Genomic DNA, 18,726 nt, shown 5'->3' with positions numbered 1-18,726 from the left:
CGATGAAACTTACATCACTCTGTTAAAAAAAATGGTAGAAGGCACATAATGTATCCTTCTAATCTCTGTTACGTCCTTAATTTCCATTTTACCATGTTCTTGTGGCAAACCTGTGGCTTTAGGCACTTCCTCTTAGCCTCAGGTGGCAGGTGACCAGGGTTCATTGCCGAATTTGGTCTGATGGTTGGCTCATTAGCTTTCCCGGGCCGGGTATTGCCGGGGAGCGTGACATGAATGCTGATCCATGCTCCCCGCTTTTGGCACTGCAGATGTGGTTTAACCACCAATGTTAGGAAGCCAGCCCTCTGTGTAGCAGTATCTTCTAGAACATTGGTCTAAAACCACTGGTTAAGTCTTTGAGGACAGAATAGGTTGCAAAATTGTCCTCTGTTTCATTAAATTGGAACTGTGCATCTGTAGTCCATGCAGCCATTTTATCCTTGCTCTCCCTTTTCTTTATTTTTGTATAATCCCGTCCTTGGCACTGGTTTCTCTGTTGTGCTCTCAGCATTCACACAGAGAAGTCAGGTACAAACGCAAATTGATTTCTTAGAAGTCAGAACATGCAAACCACAAAACAGAGAGAAAACAACGGGCTGCTCCCTAAAACAGAGAGGCACAACTCACCACACTTTGCTTTACGCTGGCTGGCTGCAAACAAACTGTTATCTCAGGCTTTGGTGGGGAGCCCCTATCTTGCACTCCGCCAATAGCTTGGAATTCCACCACAGTCCTCAATACACAGCCCAGAGGTCATTACTGGTACTAGGAACCCCTGAAACCATTGCGCATGGCATTCACTTTACAGCACTGGCAGGTACCGGGCAGTAGTCAATGTCCAGAGAACCTCTGCTCCCAGACTCCTGGCTAGGATCTTCAAACAGCCAAGCAGGCATGTTAGAGAATCCATTCTGGGTTTTACACTTAGCCCTGCACATAGAAGGACCATGGCAGTTTGGGGAGTTCAGTGTGGAAACCCATGTGGTACAGATGTGCATTTCTCTGCAGGGCTGCTCGTGATCGGGGGAAACAACACGGGCCATTAACTAGTCCGGGGAGCCAGAATTTGTTCTTGACATGTCAGACCAACTGAAAAAAACATGTTAGCTATAGTTAAGGTTGCTAAGGGGAAATAATGCCCAATTGAAACTGACAAAAGTCAGGCAATACAGAGTAGAGCCATAGCACCACAAGAAATCAACAAGGCACATGGGATTTTGTACCCCAGGCAGGCAAAGAGGCCAATTAAGCCCCCAGGCTGCACCTGTGGGGTGCCCCAGATTTAATTACAGATGAAGCCCAGCTGGGGAAGGAGCTGGGTGATATAAAGGCAGGAGGTCTGGAGCAGAAGGGGGCTGGGCTCGCTTGAGAGAGCTGGGAGGGAAGAGGCTGGCTGGGAGGAGTTGTGACAGGGCTGGGGCTGCTGAAATAGGGTTCAGAAGGCTGCCGGCCTGCTGAGCTGTGGCTGGCTGAGAAGCCAGGCAGAGTGAGATGGAAAAGACAACAAACAACACTGACACCAGGACAGACACTGAGGCTAGGGAAAGCATGAAGGAAGACTGGAGGCAAACGAGGAAAAAGAAAAGGGTAGATTCTCTGGCACCAGAAGAAGGACCTGCAAGGAGAAGGGCAAGGAAGGGAAATGGCAAAAATTACAGAATTGTAAATTCCTTAGATGAGGACATAAGGACAGGGGATATCAACCCCCTGAGGATGGCAGTGTGGATCAGAACAAGTGCTGGAGATATGGTAAGAGCTAAGAAACTACCCGGAGGAAACTGGTTAGTGGAATGTAAAAACAAAGAATAAGTAGGGAACTCCGTAACACAAAGGGACTAGGTAAAATGAAAAAAAGCTGTCAGCTTGTCATAAATATAAAGGGAAGGGTAAACCACTTTAAAATCCCTCCTGGCCAGAGGAAAAATCCTCTCACCTGTAAAGGGTTAAGAAGCTAAAGGTAACCTTGCTGGCACCTGACCAAAATGACCAATGAGGAGACAAGATATTTTCAAAAGCTGGGAGGAGGGAGAGAAACAAAGGGTCTGTGTCTGTGTGTATGCTGTTTTTGCCGGGGACAGAACAGGAATGGAGTCTTAGAACTTTTAGTAAGTAATCTAGCTAGGTATGTGTTAGATTAAGATTTCTTTAAATGGCTGAGAAAAGAACTGTGCTGAATAGAATGACTATCCCTGTCTGTGTGTCTTTTTTGTAACTTAAGGTTTTGCCTAGAGGGATTCTCTATGTTTTGAATCTAATTACCCTGTAAGGTATCTACCATCCTGATTTTACAGAGGTGATTCCTTTACTTCTATTAAAAGTCGTCTTATAAGAAAACTGAATGCTTTTTCATTGTCCTAAGAGCCAAGGGTTTGGGTCTGTGGTCACCTATGCAAATTGGTGAGGATTTTTACCAAACCTTCCCCAGGAAGTGGGGTGCAAGGTTTGGGAGGATTTTGGGGGGAAAGACGTGTCCAAACTACGTTTCCCAGTAAACCCAGTTAAAGTTTGGTGGTGGCAGTGGAAATCCAGGGGCAAAGGATAAAATTTAATTTGTACCTTGGGGAAGTTTTAACCTAAGCTGGTGAAAGTAAGCTTAGGAGGTTTTCATGCAGAGTACCCTAGAGTTCAGAGTGGGGAAGGAACCTTGACACAGCTACCCAAATTCCTTACAGGAGCAAGAGGGGTAGAATACAGTGTGCCAACTGAACAGTCATCAAAGAGGAAATAAACCAAGGAAGAGGTGAAGGTCGGGTGGTAACAGCTAAGTGGCTAGTTAGCAGATGTGGGGAGTGATACAGCAAGCCCTGGACAGCTTTGTTGGTCACCTTGAATAGAAGGATGCTACCAGATAGAGTAACTTTAGGGTATCGGCCAACGACTATACTCCAGAGTTCACAGCACACAGCTGCACCAGTGCTGCTGTAATGCTGCTAATGCAGACTCTCTAAACTGCTGGGATAGTGCTCACCCGTCGACTGAATTACTCCAGCCCCCACGAGCGGCGGTCGCTGTTGGCTGGAGAATCTCTCCCACTGACATAGCACCGTCCGCCCCAGTGCTTAGGTCAGTCTAACATATGTCACATAACATATGTCAGGGCAATGGCCTATTCACACCCCTGAGCGACATAACTTATACTGACGTAAGCTGTAGTGTGTACATAGCCTCAGAGACACAAGGAAGGAGAGGTAACATCTTCTATTGGACCAACTTCTGTTGATGAAAAAGAGACAAGCTTTTGATGAAGAAGAGCACAGAGCTCTTCAGGTTTGGGAAAGGGGCTCCCAGAATCGGAGCAAAATGCAAGGTGGAACAGATTGTTTAGCACATATTCTAAGGGACCATTCATGGTAGAGTGGCCCGTTAACACCTTTGCAGTCATGGGACAAAACTTGGGGGTTAGTAAATTATAGGATGTAATAAGCCATAAATCCAGTGTCTCTGGTCAGTCCGAGATTTTTGGTGTCTAGCAGAGTGATGAATTCAAGCTCCCAAGATCATCTTTTGAAAGTATTGTGCAGGTTTCCTTTGAGGATGAGGACTGAGAGGTCAGCTATGGAGTGATTGCTTTGGGAAAAATGCTCACCTACAGGTGATGTCATGGGGTGTTTTCGTCTTTCATCATTTTCCTGTGTGAGTTCACTCTAGAGCGTAGTGATTGTCTGGTTTCACCCACATAGTTATTAGTGGGGCATTTAGTGCACTGGATGAGATATACCACGTCATGATAGGCATGTGCAGGATCCTGAAAGGTGTGTTGTCAAGGGCATTGGGTCATTGTAGCAGTGGAGGTATGTCTGCAGGTTTTGCATCTGCTGTTCTGGCAGGGTCTGGTGCCGCTTTGAGTTGGTGGGTCCTGATCTGTGGGGAGCTCACTTCTGATGATGAGGTAGGGGGGAGGGTTTGAAGGCCAGAAGAGGGGGTTCAGGAAAGATTTCTTTCAGGATGTGGTCCCCATTGAGTATGTGTTGTAGTTGTTTGATGACACCCCAGTTGGGTTCCCATGTGGGGTGGTAGGTGACAACTAGCAGTGTGCAGTCAGAGGGGTTTTATTTTGTGTTGAAGCAGGTTCTCTCGGGGTATTTCCATGATGTGATCTACTTCTCTAGTGGAGACTCCTTATTTAGTGAAGGTGGTTTTAAGTGAGTTAAGGTGTATACCCCTACTTGTCACCTACCACCCAACAGACCAGGACACGTTGTAGTGTAGACATACCCTTTAGGCACTACTGCAATAAGCGTCACTAATAAGTAAGACATCCCTGCCTTACCTTACATTCACTCAGCTGATGTTTTCAAGGCTGTCATAGAATCATAGAATATCAGGGTTGGAAGGGACCTCAGGAGGTCATCTAGTCCAACCCCCTGCTCGAAGCAGGACCATCCCCAACTAAATCATCCCAGCCAGGGCCTTGTCAAGCCAGGCCTTAAAAACCTCTAAGGATGGAGATACCACTACCTCCCTAGGGAACCTATTCTAGTGCTTCCCCACCCTCCTGGTGAAATAGTGTTTCCTGATATCCAACCTAGACCTCCCCCACTGCAACTTGAGACCATTGCTCCTTGTTCTGTCATCTGCCACCACTGCCACAGCAACCAAGAGGTCTAGAACGTTTAGATTTTATCTGAATGGAAGCTGTTTCCGGAAAAAAATTCTGCTGGACGGAGTGGGTTCTGTGGCTGATTGTCTGAGCCCAGTATTCACAAGGCACTCTGACATTCCTGACTACTTTCCCTTTAAGTGCAAGAAGGGGCCTTTCTTCCCCTTTATAATAGTCCTTGCTGCTTATAGAGCACCTTCCACTGGAAGCTCTTAAATCACTTCATACCCCCCGATGATGGATTAAGCCTCACTACCCCGATGACGAGGCAGGGAAATCTCATTATCCCATTCCTTGCAGATGGGGAGATGGAGGTGCAGAAATGCGACATAATTTTCCTGAGCGTGCACCCCTCCCCCCCGTGTGGCATCCCATTGCCACCTGTGGGCTTGTGGCACCTTGCTGGGAGCAGCACCCCGCTTCTGGGCACCCCTTAAAAGGCCACTTCACTTCATGGCACTGCCTCTGCGGCATGAGATCAAATGGAGGCAGATTTTTATATATAAACACACTAGACAGCCCCAGCTAGTGTGTGCCATGGAATAGAGCAATCTGGAGTAAATACTGTCACCGATAACTATAGTTTCAGAACCATACAGACTCAGACCTCCCGTCTTCTTGTTCCCAATTTGGCAGGGCTGTTTTCTCCAGCTAGCCCAGAGCTGACACATCAGACGCGTACGCAGTGGAATAAAATGACACTTTATTTTGTCCAGCATCTGTCCGACAGAGTGTTTCGAAAAGGGCTTTTCACAGAGTGAAACAATACAAGCCAGCAACTGGTATATGGCCAAACTTACTGACCCTCTGAGCTGCATGTGATAATCTTCAGAAGTTCGAGAGCCCAGGGTGCCTGCCGGAGCTCGGGGCTTCAGCCCCTCTCCTGCTGAAGCCCCGAGCCCCAGCAGGCACCTCCCGTGGGGCTGAAGGCCCAAGACCCCCCTCCCAGCAGGGCAGAAGCCTGGAGCCCCACCACCCTGCCGCAGGACACAAGCCCTGAGCTCCCCCACCCCAGGCTGGTAGGTGGAGAATGGGGTGGGGGTGCTCCGTGAGCCACACTAACTGTAAAAAAGCCGCATGTGGGTGACAAGCCATGGTTTGGCCATGCCTGGTATATGGGGAAAAAAGACAGAAATCAGTGGTGGGAACAAAATATAGGTGAATAAACTCAACTCTTCTTTCATTCACCAGGGCTGATGTTAGCGGGGCAGAAGGGGGACAGACCTGGGAGTAAAGGTCTGTTCAGAAACACAGGGAGGCTGCTGGTGAGTGAGCCGGGGAGGAGAAGGCTCTCGTGGTGAAGGGAGGCAGAGAGGAGACCGTCGCTGGGAGAATTACACAGGGCCTGGGGCAGAGGTTGGAACGAGTAACTCTAACAGTGTTAGTACTTTGCGCGATATGGTGCCCTTCTCATCAGGCAGCGCCGTTCAGCTGAGCGTCCCAGGTCACCAGCGCCAAGCATGGAGGTGTGCTTGGGTCAGAGACGGAACCACGGCGCGAAAACGGAGAGAGGAATGACTTGCTGATGGAATCTGAAGTGACTCTAAGGCCAAGTCTAGCTAGTGGTGTGACGCCCATGTAGACGTACTAGCACCAACTCTCATCGAGCAGGGTGCTAGCAATAGAAGTGTAGCCACGGCAACGCGGGCAGCGGACGCGCACTTGGGGCAACTAGGCCCTGCTGCTGCTTGCTGCGGCTCCGTGTTACCATGGCTACACTCGTACTTTTAGCGTGCTCGCTCAGTGAGAGCTAGAGCACGAGGACATCTATGTGAGCTGGGAATCGCACCCCTAGCTTTAGGGTAGACATAGCCCTGACGGGCATAGGGCAGTGTTAACCCGGGTGAAACCTTTGCACAGAGGATGTTTGGTGTCTCACTGGGGAAGCTCGAGCTGGTTCTTTGGGACATCACGTCCTCCTTTTCCTGGCCCCTTCACAGCCCGGATCTGAGGACATAGATGAGACTGGCCAGGATCCCCATGGCCATCACTGTGTAGCTGGTTTTCACGCTGCTGGCCCCGCTGATGTTGCACAAGGAATGCTGACAGCAGGATGTAGACATGGCTGCTATGCCTAGGTTCCACTTTGTTTGAGGACACTCAGCAGAACATGCCTTGGTGATGCGGTACTCAGCTTTCTCACCTTCATGGGGAAAGAAAAACAGAGCCAAGAATCCTTATTCAGGAGTCCCCCTGAGTTCTGGCAACTCTGCTTATCAAGGAGATATTGGTACTAAAGCAGTTAATCAACAAGAGCCAAAGGGAAGGGCATTTCTCAGCAGTTATAACTGGTTGATTTGCCTCAGGCTTTTAACCCAGCCAGTCCATCTGCTAGGCCGTGCCCGACCTAACACTCGTTGCTATTCCATACTCTGGAGACACTCAGCACAGCAATGGTCACAGCGCCGGTCTCTTGATAGCAGTTACGGACCAGTATGCAGCAGCATGGGAATGTTTAGGTATGTTTTCTAATTCCTTTAATCATTATAGTGATAGACTAAAGGAGCTCAATCTATGTATTTAAGTTAGTTGGGGATTGGTCCTGCTTTGAGCAGGGGAGTGGACTAGATGACCTCCTGAGGTCTCTTCCAACCCTAATCTTCTATGATTCTATGTAGTTTAGCAAAGAGATGGTTAAGGGGTGACTTTTGATCACAGTCTATAAGAACGTACATGAGGAACAAATATTTGATAATGGGTTCTTCGATCTAGCAGAGAAAGGTCTAATATCATCCAGTGGCTGGAAGCTGAATCTAGACAAATTCCGACTGGAAAGAAGCGTGCTTACATTTTTAACACAGAGGGTAGTTAACCGTTGGAAGAATTTAGCAGGGGTCATGGTGGATTCTCCATCACTGGCAATTTTTCAGTCAAGATTGGATGGGTTTTTTTCTAAAAAAATCTGCTCTAGGAATTGTTCTGGGGCAGTTCTCTGGCCTGTGCTATACAGGAGGTCAGTCTAGATCACCCCCATGGTCCCTTCCGGCCTTGGATTCTATGAAGCGATGAACATCCTCTCCAGATTCCTGACCATGACTTTGGAACAGCCAAAGGAGAGACCACACCCTAGAGAATCCTTCCCAGGATTCAAACGGAGCCCATGGAATGTGCGGGGAGGAGGACTGGGGAGTTTGAGGCTTTTGCGGACACCAGTGCAGTGCAGATACTATTGATATGGTTCACAGCTATGCGCCTCACTCCCACTAGTAACCTGGGTCAGTGCCCAGCACCTAGAGCAGTAGGAGAGAGTGAGGATTCACTGCCAGCGTGCCATTAGGGTTATTATAGGGCCACGTTCCCTAGGGTTCTCAATCCTTTTGTGCATGCACAGCACAATGCAGATATATTTTTGAGCATCAAGATCAGGTAATGGGATTTTGCATGTAAATTCTATTTCTCCAAATAGGTCCCTCCCTGGAGTGTGATTAGTGAGGATCTATCCCCGTGAGAAGGGATACAGGTCATTTGAAGTGCCTTACTGCTGTGCAGTTTGCTCTTCATGTGCTATGCTCATTACTCCTGAGTAATTATTCATCCTCCCAGGAGAGGGAAGAAAGAGTCCAGCTCCCTGGCATGGGGGTGAGGCAGAGGACGTATTGCATCATCAATAAACTGATACTCAGACATCCTGGTGATCACAGCCTTAGACAAACCTTACTGAGATATTGCGCGTACTCACCAAGCCCTGTTTTCGTGTAGGTTGTTAGACAGTATTTGTCGTTCTCTGCACAGCTAGTTATTTTAATACAATTCCAGTTGGAGGGCTCATCATTACAAGTGAAGCACCGCAATGAGTAAACTGCAAAAGGAAGACGCAACACAGTTTAGACCCTTGCAGAACACTCCTCTTTGGAACAGCACTGAGAAAACCGGCTGATCCTACTAGGGAAATAGTATAAAGTGCTATCAAATGTACGGAGTTGAACAGACTGGAAAAATAGGGACAGATGGTTTTTCTCTAATCTCAGGCACAATAACCGCAGATGTTACATCTAACAGCAGTAGAAATGTTTCAGACAATGATTGTTGATGTCCGTTTACATGACAATTGAACAGTAATGCTCATTGGTTAATAGCCAGAGCTTCTCCATCATAGACGGCTCCAGACAGGGAACAAAAGATAAACATATAGCACACGCAGCTTTTCTTTCTGAAGGTCTCCCCACAATGCACTGAGCAAACTCAGACCTACCTTGGCTCCAATGCTTCAAATACTTTGTCTAACCTGACACATGCAAATCGTCCCAGTGAGTTCGACAGGATTACTTATAGGCAGACCATGACTCACCTGTGCAGTTGTTTACAAGGTCAGGGAGGTAGTTTTGAAAAGCAGATTGAGATCAGGAATCCTTGGAGAAGAACAACTATCTCCTTGAAAGGATCCAGCCGCTGGCCTTTCAGCTAGAACTTATCGCTCTGATTGCGTATCATTAGATCCTCTAGCAAATATCTGCTATATCATTGTACAAATTTATTTTGTATTTGATCACATTTGTTAAACTCTTGCCCAAGGGCTCCACCCAGCATGGTGCTGAGCACCGCGGTCCCCAGCCAGCAAAACACTTTATCACCTGCTGAACTTTCTACATGGGAGTAATCCTATTGACTTCAACAAGAGTATTCACATGCTTACCACTAAGAATGTGATTACGTGCTTTGCTGGATAGGAAGCAGCATGAACAGCACTGGGCAGGATCAAACCCCATGCGACAGAATAGTTATGGAAGGTTATTTCTGTAAGGAAATGGTGCTGGCCAGCACTGGTCATCTGAGTAAAAGGCTCAAGATTGCAGAGTGTATAAATGATCTTTGTCCAATGTCTAGGTAGGTCTCCAGAACTAGCCTCGTCCTGTATTGTCCTCTCCCTCGGGCCCTCATAATATGCAGCTGGTAGACCGGTCACCTAGTTTAGGGGCATGGGACTGTGGTCCTTTGTATAGCCCAGTATTCAAGAGTACAAAGCTTTGCACCTGGCATGGCTCTCTGAATGGAATGGAATGAAACTAACTCTCTGAAGGCACTCTGAAATACCCCAGTCACAAGCTGGGGCTCAAAGACAGCAAAGGGGACAGCACCAGTGTCAATTCACTGTTGACTGTCACATCTTCACCACTGAGGCTGTAAAATCTCCCTGTGTCCCTGCCATTTCTAGGCTGGTTCTCTCTCATCTGCACATTCTTTGTCTAGCAGAGAAGAATCATTAGCATCTCACCTTGCTCCGCACACAGGACTGCAGCCAACAGGGCGAAAAGCAAAGCCTTCATCTTCGCTACGTCTTCGCAGCCTTTGCAATCAGGGTAGTTCCATCCAGGGCAGGTTTTATAGCTGTGTGGTGTTTGCATTTCATTACTAGGATGATGATGATTTGAGGGGGTGGGGTGTGAGCCATACCATAGGACACAAGATTGATGGGTGTGTGTCTGTGTGAGAGACAGGGAATAACCTCTCCCTACGGAAAGCTTCTGCCTGATTCTTTCAGTTAGTGTTTGGCTTATGCCCCACGAAAGAGTAGGGAATGCCTGTGAGAATGTTTCTTCCTTATGCTTTGTTTTAGAAGGTGCCTTTGGGGGAAATGGCTGGTTTTGTTTTTTGCATTTTCTTCAAAGCTTTCTGCTGACAGCATCCACACCACACAGCCAGTGAGGGAAATGCAAGGGGGAATGGGAGAATTAGGTTTAAAACCACCGGGAAAGAAAACTTTTTTGAAATGTTGTCTGATCTAAAAGCATTTATTTTCCCATGGTCTCATTTTCATCAACGAAATTTTTCAGTTTCAAAACTGGTCATTTTGAAGATACAATTGGTTTGATTTTTAAAGCATCCTGCCATGTGATTAAGATGACCAATCAACATGAAAATAAAAACAACGTTTAGAAGAATAATTACACAGGAAAAATATTTGTGACAGGGTAAATGGAAGCACCTGACTGACCATCTATGAGTAGTTCAATATTGTGTTCACCCCTGTTATAGCCCCTCTTGTCTCTCTTCTCTCTAAACTAAAACATCTTTTTCTTTGCTTGCCCCTTCACTCTTCTGATTCTCTTATCTCTTCTTTGAGGTGGAGTCATGGCCCCATGGTCGAAATGTCAATGCACATACAACCCAAAACTGCACTGGAAATTTTTCATGCCCTATCCCTTTGCAAAGGACTGTCTAACTTGCTGTTCTCCATCATCCCCAATGTCTCTGTTAAGTCTTGACCTCAGGTTTCTCTCTCCCACTGAATATTCATGCTTCTGAATATTTTCCACCTACAGCCATGAGTTCACTTGCGGAATATGTGAGTGAGCCATTTAGCAGTGATGCCCTTTTTCCAGCACACACTCTTACATTAATTAATAATGCCAAATTTGGGCCCTGTGTGACTCAGGCATGGACATCTCTTGTTTCCCAACAGCTCCGACTGTGAAACTTGGAGCAAGGATAGGCACCAATTAAACAACCAAACCTCAAAAGAGTATGTGTGTTGGGAAACTTTCCAGGCTTTCAGGGTGGTATCAGGCACGAGGCAGAAGGTAGCAGGACCTCTGACCCAGCATGCCATGTCCTGTCTTGTTTTGTTGGGATTATAAAACAGCCCCATGTCAATATTATTGGGGGTGGGGATCCAAAAAAAAAAAAAAAGAGTCTTTATTGGGTATTTTCCTGATGATCAGAAACATATTACACCAAGAAAAATAGTTCCCGATGGAAAGCTATTTAAATTTAACTAAATATTCGCTGAAAAATAATAATTGTACTTTTGGTTGGTGAGTGTGAACCAGTGGCTTTTGGGGACATGGCAGCGAAGCTGCTTGTGCTCCTCAGACCCACATCTGTCTCAAGGGAGAAGCATCTATCACACTCCAAAGAATGATGCTTGTGGTTGGCTGTGGCCCAGCGCTGGGCTCTGGGAGGGTTTTCCAGCCTTTCATGCCCATCCATAAGAAAATAAGAACATTCATACTGGGTCAGACCAAAGATCCATCTAGCCCAGTGTCCTGTCTGCCAACAGGGGCCAATGCCAGGTGCCCCAGAGGGAATGAACAGAACAGGGAATCATCAAGTGATCCATCACCTGTCACCCATTCCCAGCTTCTGGCAAACAGAGGCTAGGGACACCATCCCTGCCCATCCTGGCTAATAGCCATTGGTGGACCTATCCTCCATGAACTTATCTAGTTCTTTTTTAAACCCTGTTAAAGTCTTGGCCTTCACAGCATCCTCTGGCAAGGAGTTCCACAGGTTGACTTTGTTTTGTGTGAAGAAATACTTCCTTTTGTTTGTTTTAAACCTGCTGCCTATTAATTAATTCCAATCCAAGCCGCCTTCTGCTGCTTTCTTGGCTGTTTCGCCTCTTGTTTGGTCAGATATTTCTTGGGGATACATGTGTTCAAATTTGCTGCAAGATTGGAGTGGGGGAGAAACACACGAGTGGAAAGAACCAAACTACACAGTGATCTGGGGAGATGAGGGGTGAGGGCTGCACGTAGCAAAGGGACAGTCAATGTCAATGAATGCAGATTCCTCCACCCAGTGTCGGTATATTTGGGATCACCTAAGACAAAGCCCTCGGGCCTCCACACTGACAACAAATTAAATTCTCCTTTTATTGCTTGCTATTCAGAGCAAGAAATCAAAAAAGAAGGTCAAATCGCCACCCACTGCCATTCTGCAGTCCATATGTTGCCCTGCAAAACCAGCCAACACTCTGATGATGATGGAGCATTTCACATTTCATTCAGTTAGCATCATCCATTGGCACTTACGGAAATAGCAGGTGCCATTTCGGCAAAAGCGTCTTATTGCCTGACTCAGCTCAGGTGTTAAAACTTAAAATACCCATTAGACAGCTTTTCTCTCCTGCACACTGTGGGAGTTTAGAGATGACAACTTTGCTGTGTGCAAATGATTCTTAGCTGGATTTCGGGCAGTTAAATTCGTCTGGACTCATCTGGCAATTCCTGTATGTTTCTGTGATCTTAATATTATCTTCACTTTTCCAACACCAGAACGATGTAGATAAATTGGAAGGCATTCAGAAAAGAGGGACACAAATGATCGGGGGGAGTGGGATTGACCAAGGAAGAAAGATCGAAAAGACTAATGAGGCTAGTTAAAGAGACTAGGGGATCTATAAACGGAAGGGGTGGGAATGATACCAGTGTACAAATATTCGGAAGATATGTTCATCCAGGAGTGTGGGATTAATTAGGGAGAAAAACGGGATTTAAATAGGGAAAATGGGAGGAGTTAGAGAAAGGGGGAAGCTATTTATGGATGTTTCATTGTAGACACAGTGAGTAGAAAGAAGTGCCCATCACTTGCTCTAGGTGCTCCTTGACACTAGAGCTGTTTAAAATGTATCAACTGAAACTTTATCAACTGGATTTTTGGATGTATTGCCCGTAGGCCACCTGGTCCCTCTCTCTAGCCCATTCTGGTCAGGACACCTCTCAGGATCAGGCTGAGGAAGGCCCAGGAGATGGTGGGGATGGCAGCCATGATGGTGAATCTGGCTTCAATAGTCTCCATCTCCTCTTCCATATTCCCACCCCCCTCCCCACCAAAGTCTCTTTCTTTATGGACCCAGAAAGGGAGTGATAGGAGGCAGAGACCACCCCCTCACTATTTTGTCCACCAATTAGGCCTCATATCTGACACAGCTCTTTTGGTTCATTAATTTCCATTTCCACTTTCTGTTCTGAACAAACGTAATTCAACATTTCTTGGATTAGATCAATGTGGCCTTTTTGGTTTAGGCTAATCCAGTTTCTCTGCCCAGTTTTCTTGCCAACATTTATTATTATTTTTAAGCCCTTTTCATTATCTCATAGGACTGAGTCATGAGTTTCCAGCGCTTGGGGTTGACAATGCTGCTCACATTGCTCTTGTTTTTGGGGAAGTCTTCTGGTCTGTGTTTTGGGAGTGGAAGGGGGGGTTGTAATGGCTTCTTCTGCCCATCCCCCATGCTGCTGCTGCTGTTTGTGAACTCGAAGAGCCAGTAAGGGCAGCACCAAGAGTAGAACCCATGATGGGAAGCACTCGACCCCTTCTTCTGTTCGTGGGCCACAGCTCCTCCTTCATTAAGGCCCAGAGACTTCTGTAGGCCCAACTCCTGTGCACTGCCTCCAAATACCCGATCTAGGCTTCCAGTAAGAAAACTTCTCATTCAAGAAATCAAGAGACCCCGATCTCCCGTCCGCTTGCTGCGTCCCCCCTCCTCCGTCCCGATCCACACAGGAGATTTTCTTCGTTGGGGTGAATTTGGCCACAAACTCCTCCCACACACCCAGTTCGGACAGGATCTCACCTCAGGGGCGCACAAGCATTTGGGGAAACGTGAGGAAGTAACAGAGACCAGCAAAGGAAAAACAGCACTGTGCCCTGTTTACTTTTTTATGAAGCAAAAAGGCGGCCTGAACGGTATGTGTGTGTATATATCCCCTGCAGTAGGAGAGCGTTCACCATCCACTGCTGTATAGAACTGGGGGCCGGTTACCTCCTACCCGGCCCTGTAATAGGAGCTGGGCCATGGCCCTGCAGCGCCTTGGGAGGTTTCCCCAGTGAGAGGCGAGTGAGTCAGCTCTCAGCAAGAAGCTAGGTAGGAGGCAGTTGTCAGGGAACCTGGCACTTGGTGGGGTGGGGGATGGATAAGCACATTAGCTGGATGTTCCTGGTAAAGTCATCAGCAGTGAAAGCGTTAACAGTGTTGACATTTACACAGTGATTCCTACATTTCCGAGTCCACACCCTGAAGCTCACATCCTCCACAAGCAGGTTTTTTCAGGCTGTCTGCAGACTCAGGCAGACCTCCCTCCATCAATTCACATTCACTCAGTTCATGCTTTCAAGACCTTCTCCACCACAATGTAGCCTAGAATGTTAATTATTTTTAATGGAAGCTTAAAGCTCTGGAGCAAACTTCTGCTGCCAGGGATGGGCCCTGTGGGTAATTCCATTGCCACTGAAAACACAGGGCAGCCTACAAGGTGCACTCAAGCACTCCGGACTATTTGTCCTTTGAGTGCAAGGACAGGCCCTTCTTCCTCCTTAAAATGAGCCTTTCTGTTTATTCAGCAACTTCCACTGGAGGCTCTGAACTCCCTTTATACACAGTGATGAACTAGGCGTCCCTGCCCCCTTGTGAGGTAGGGAAGTAGCAATATCCCCATTTTGCAGATGGGGAAACAGAGGCTCGGCGCGGTGCAGTGATTTGCCGGAGGTCACAGAGGGAGGTTGTGGCAGAGCCAGGAATAGCGCCTAGATCTGCAGACTCCCAGGCCTGTGCTTCAGTCACAAAGCCACCCGGCCTACTTCCACCTGTGACTCTTAGGACATGGCTTCGCTGCAAGCGAACGTGTGATTGCCGCTCAGCTCGGCAGACCTGCACTAGATTTACTCTAGCCAAGCTAAAAAATAGCAGTGAAGATATGCTATCCCAGGCATCAGCACAAATTGTACTAGCCTGCCCAGAGCCTGTGGGTACGTACCTATGTGCTGCTGCGTCTTCTCTGCTGTTTTTAGTCCGGCTACCTAGAATCAAGCGGCAATCAGATCTCCCAATGCACTGGAGACAAACCTATGGAGTCTGAACTCCTTCAGGCCTCACCACTCTACTTCTTGGATGTCTCGGGAAGAGCCTGGGAGGCTGTGTTCCTTCTGACATCACTTTTGAACGGTCAGAAAAACCAGTTTTTAAAAATATAGCTATGCGATGCCACCTCAGCTGGCACCCAGGGGCTCACCGATTCTGAGACAAGTCGCTGTTCAGCTAATTCAAAAAAGTTGCACTCTAACTAGGCTGGGCGGCACTGGATTTGTGTTTTTTATCATTTGGATGGATGATATCAACGTTTATTTTTAAGCATTTCCCCCCCGATTTTTATCTATTTACATGTTCACAGTTGCAGGGAATTATGGGGGGAGGGTCAGGTAATGGGACGGGTTCAGAGAACAATTATTTAATGACAGGAGATGCTGAGATTCAAAAAAATTAGAGCTTTATAACCATTAGAACACAAATCGTCAACATCCCCTGTCAAAATATACGACCTAAATAGCCCGAATTCAAAAACTAAGTTCTCAAGCAGCATTTGTTTTGCTTTGCCTGTCTGTAAATGTCTATTATTATCAATGGAAATCATTTTTGTCGGTTTGTGTATGGACAGTGCAATAGATGTTTACCCACATTGCTCAATAAAAATCGAATTCTTCCAAGCCGAAATGTCATGCACAGACTTAGACCATGGATCTTTTTTCTCCCAACCGGGCAGGGCTGTTTTCTCCAGCTATCCCAGAGTTAACACAACTGATGCTTCCACGGTAGAATAAAAAAACACTTTATTTTGTCCAGCATTTGTCCTACAAAATGTATCGAAATGGGCTTTCACAGGGTGAAGCAATACAAGACAGTAAATGCTTATATGGGAAAAATTACAGGAACAAGAAATGGGAACAAAGTGTAGGTGAATACAGCCAAGCATGCATTCATTCACTCATTCATTCATTGGGGCTAATATTAGAAAGGTAGTAAGGGGACAGACGTGGGAGTAAAGGTCTGTTCAAAGACACAGAGAGGCTGCTCTGGTGAGTGAGCTGCGGAGGAGAAGGCTCTCGAGCTGTCCGTGGTGTGAGTGTGAGGAGAGGCAGAAAAGAGACAGTGCTGGGGGAATGAGGAGGAAAATGACACAGGGCCTGTGACAGAGGGTGGAACAAGTGTTAGTACTTTGCGCTATATGGTGCCTTTCCCCTGAGCCGGCAGGCAGCACCATTCTGCTGAGCATCCCAAGTCATCAACACCAAGTGTGTGGGAGGTGACTCTGGCTCTGCTAAACAAAAGGTGGAGGCGGAGCTACTAACTATAGATAGATAGATAAAATCTTCAGTGTGTATCTAGCCTCCATCAGCGTAACCTCTTTAATGCACTTATCCTCACAACCCCCTGGTGAGGGAGGGCAGTGCTCTTATCCCCAGGGTACAGCACTGTAGAAAATTAGACAGAAACTACTTGCTGAGGTAGGGTGACCAGATAGCAACTGTGAAAAAACAGGATAGGGGGTGGGGGGTAATAGGTGCCTATATAAGAAAAAGTCCCAAAAAACGGGACTGTCCGTATAAAAACGGGACATCTGGTTACCCTATGCTGAGGGGATCTGAGGTGACACAGAAGAGACAGGGCAGTGATAACTCGGATGGCAACTTTGCACAGAAGGCTTTTGGTATCTCTCTGAGGAAGCCCAAGTTGGTTCTTTGGGATGGCAAGTCCTCTTTTTTTTTCTGGCCCCATCACAGTCCTGTTCTGAGGACGTAGATGAGACTGGCCAGGATGCCCGTGGCCATCACTGTGTAGCTGGTTTTCACGCTGCTGGCCCCGCTGATGTTGCACAAGGAATGCTCACAGCAGGAGGTAGAGATGGCGGCTACCCCGAGGTTCAGGTTTGTTTGGGGACACACCGGGGAGCATTTCTTGGTGATGCGATGCCCCTTTTTATCACCTGAAGGGGGAAAGAAAACCAGAGAAGAGAATTGTTATCAAAGAGCCCCCCCAGAGTTCCAGCAGAGGAGAGAATGGTCTTAAAGTAGCTAAGCAACAAGCGCCAATGGAGAGGGCATGATTGGTAGTTTTGCCTCCAGCTTTTAACCCAACCAGTGTTTATCTGCTAGGAAGCGCCCGACCTCGCGCTCATTGTTGCTCTTCCGTGCCCTGGGGACAGTCAGCACAGCAATCGCCCGTCTCTGGCTAGCAGTCACAGACCTGCCTGGGAACATCCTCTCCAGAGCCCTGACTATGGCTGCGGAACAGCCAAAAGAAGGGCCACCCCCAAGGCAGAGACTCCTTCCCGGGATTCAAACTGAGCCCACTGCATGCGGGGGGAGCAGGAGTTTGAGGCCTGTTGTGTGGATACACGTGCAGGGAAGAGCTGGTCAGTAGAGCTGATCTGTCATGTGCTTCACCCCCATAGGTTTGACCTGTAGCTGAGACAAGGCACAGCACCTGTAGCAGACCAGGGAGCAAGGATTCGTTGGCAACGTCCCAGTCGGATTAAAGGGACACCAGCCCTCAAGGTTTTTGTGCATGCACCATACAGTCACTTCTTTCTCTTGAGCACCAAGATAAGGGGATGGGAGTTTTGCCTGTTCTCCAAATGGGTCCCTCCCCTGAGTGCACGTACATGAGAAATTAGCTTCTTGGATCATTTACAGTTTCCTAAGGCCCAGGCCATGTGCTATGCTCATCACTCCTGAGTGATTATTCATCCTTTCAGAAGCAGGACGAAAGAATCCAGCTCGCTGGCATGGGGGTGAGACAGAGTGACCTGCATCCTAAATAAACTGATAACCTGTCACTCAGACACCGTGGTGAGCAGAGACTGAGGGAAAACCGCATTGAGGTAATTCCGGGTACTCACCGATCCCTCCAGTTGCGTATATTGTGAGACAGTATTTGTCAGTGTCTGCACACTTAGTCGCTGTAACACAATTCCAGTTGGAGGGCTCGTCACTACATGTGTAGCACCACAAGGAGGCCGCTGAAAAAGGAGCACACAACCCAGCTTAGCCGCTTGCGGAAACGTCCTCTTCAGAGGAGAGGATCCAAAATGTTTCCATTTTTGGAAAAGGGAAAGAAAAAAGGTGGGGGAAGGAGGAGGGGGGGAGAGGGACCAAAATAGAGCAAACATTTTCTATTTGAAATTAAATGCACGAGAAATTTTGGTTTTAATTTGTCTGGTCAGGGAATTCTAGGAACAATTTCAACCAGAAGGAAAATTTGCAAATATATGCCGCAATTACTTACCATGTTTCTACCCGCCCTGCCTTCTCCATCTACGTCCTTGACTCACACAAGCCAATGATCTAACTCTGCATCTCAGATGACCCTCTTTTCAGACCCATCTCTGCCTCCATCCCACAACAATCTCTCTTTCTCTGCCAGGAATGACTGACCTCCCAAGTGCAGCTCCCAAGTCTGTAGAAAGCAGAGCTCAGTGAGGCCCTTATTTCCCAGCTCCTTGCCGATTATTAATTGTCTTTCCTTGGGGAAAGCTAATTAGCTTTCTCCTCCTGTGAGAGCATCACGGTTAGCATTGTATAGGGCAGTGCATCTGCAAAGCATTGTATGGACATGAATGACTCTTAATATA

The 18,726-nt window shown here is 47.3% G+C and overlaps 2 protein-coding genes across 2 annotated transcripts in view; both read right to left on the bottom strand.

Moving 5' to 3' along the window:
* Positions 1–5,288: 5,288 nt before the first annotated feature.
* Positions 5,289–9,941, bottom strand: LOC125631007 (lymphocyte antigen 6E-like). The gene is made up of 3 exons (XM_048837197.2): positions 9,813–9,941; positions 8,280–8,399; positions 5,289–6,743 (listed from the first exon to the last, which is right to left on the bottom strand). The coding sequence occupies exons 1-3, from the start codon at positions 9,862–9,864 to the stop codon at positions 6,535–6,537; spliced, it is 381 nt and encodes a 126-aa protein (XP_048693154.1). The 5' UTR covers positions 9,865–9,941; the 3' UTR covers positions 5,289–6,534.
* Positions 9,942–15,908: 5,967 nt separating this feature from the next.
* LOC125632903 (lymphocyte antigen 6E) overlaps positions 15,909–18,726 on the bottom strand; it is a 29,158-nt gene continuing 26,340 nt past the window's right edge. Inside the window, exons 3-4 of the mRNA XM_075124898.1 lie at positions 17,995–18,114; positions 15,909–17,079 (exon numbers count right to left, since the gene is read on the bottom strand). Of these exons, the coding sequence (XP_074980999.1) occupies positions 16,871–17,079; positions 17,995–18,114 (329 nt within the window). The 3' untranslated portion in view covers positions 15,909–16,870. The remainder of the gene's footprint in view (positions 17,080–17,994; positions 18,115–18,726) is intronic.

The sequence above is a fragment of the Caretta caretta genome, chromosome 2, assembly GCF_965140235.1.
Source record: "Caretta caretta isolate rCarCar2 chromosome 2, rCarCar1.hap1, whole genome shotgun sequence".
NCBI classification, from domain to species: domain Eukaryota; kingdom Metazoa; phylum Chordata; order Testudines; family Cheloniidae; genus Caretta; species Caretta caretta.
Note: the sequence above shows the minus strand (reverse complement) of the source record. Positions and strands in the feature narration are given on the sequence as shown.

Excerpts from the sequence above, each read along its gene's own strand:
- LOC125631007 (XM_048837197.2), bottom strand. The coding sequence starts at position 9,864 with ATGAAGGCTTTGCTTTTCGCCCTGTTGGCTGCAGTCCTGTGTGCGGAG. Across the intron at positions 8,400-9,812 it reads AGTCCTGTGTGCGGAGCAAG|TTTACTCATTGCGGTGCTTC; the intron begins GTGAGATGCTAA and ends TTCCTTTTGCAG. Across the intron at positions 6,744-8,279 it reads CTACACGAAAACAGGGCTTG|GTGAGAAAGCTGAGTACCGC; the intron begins GTGAGTACGCGC and ends TTCCCCATGAAG.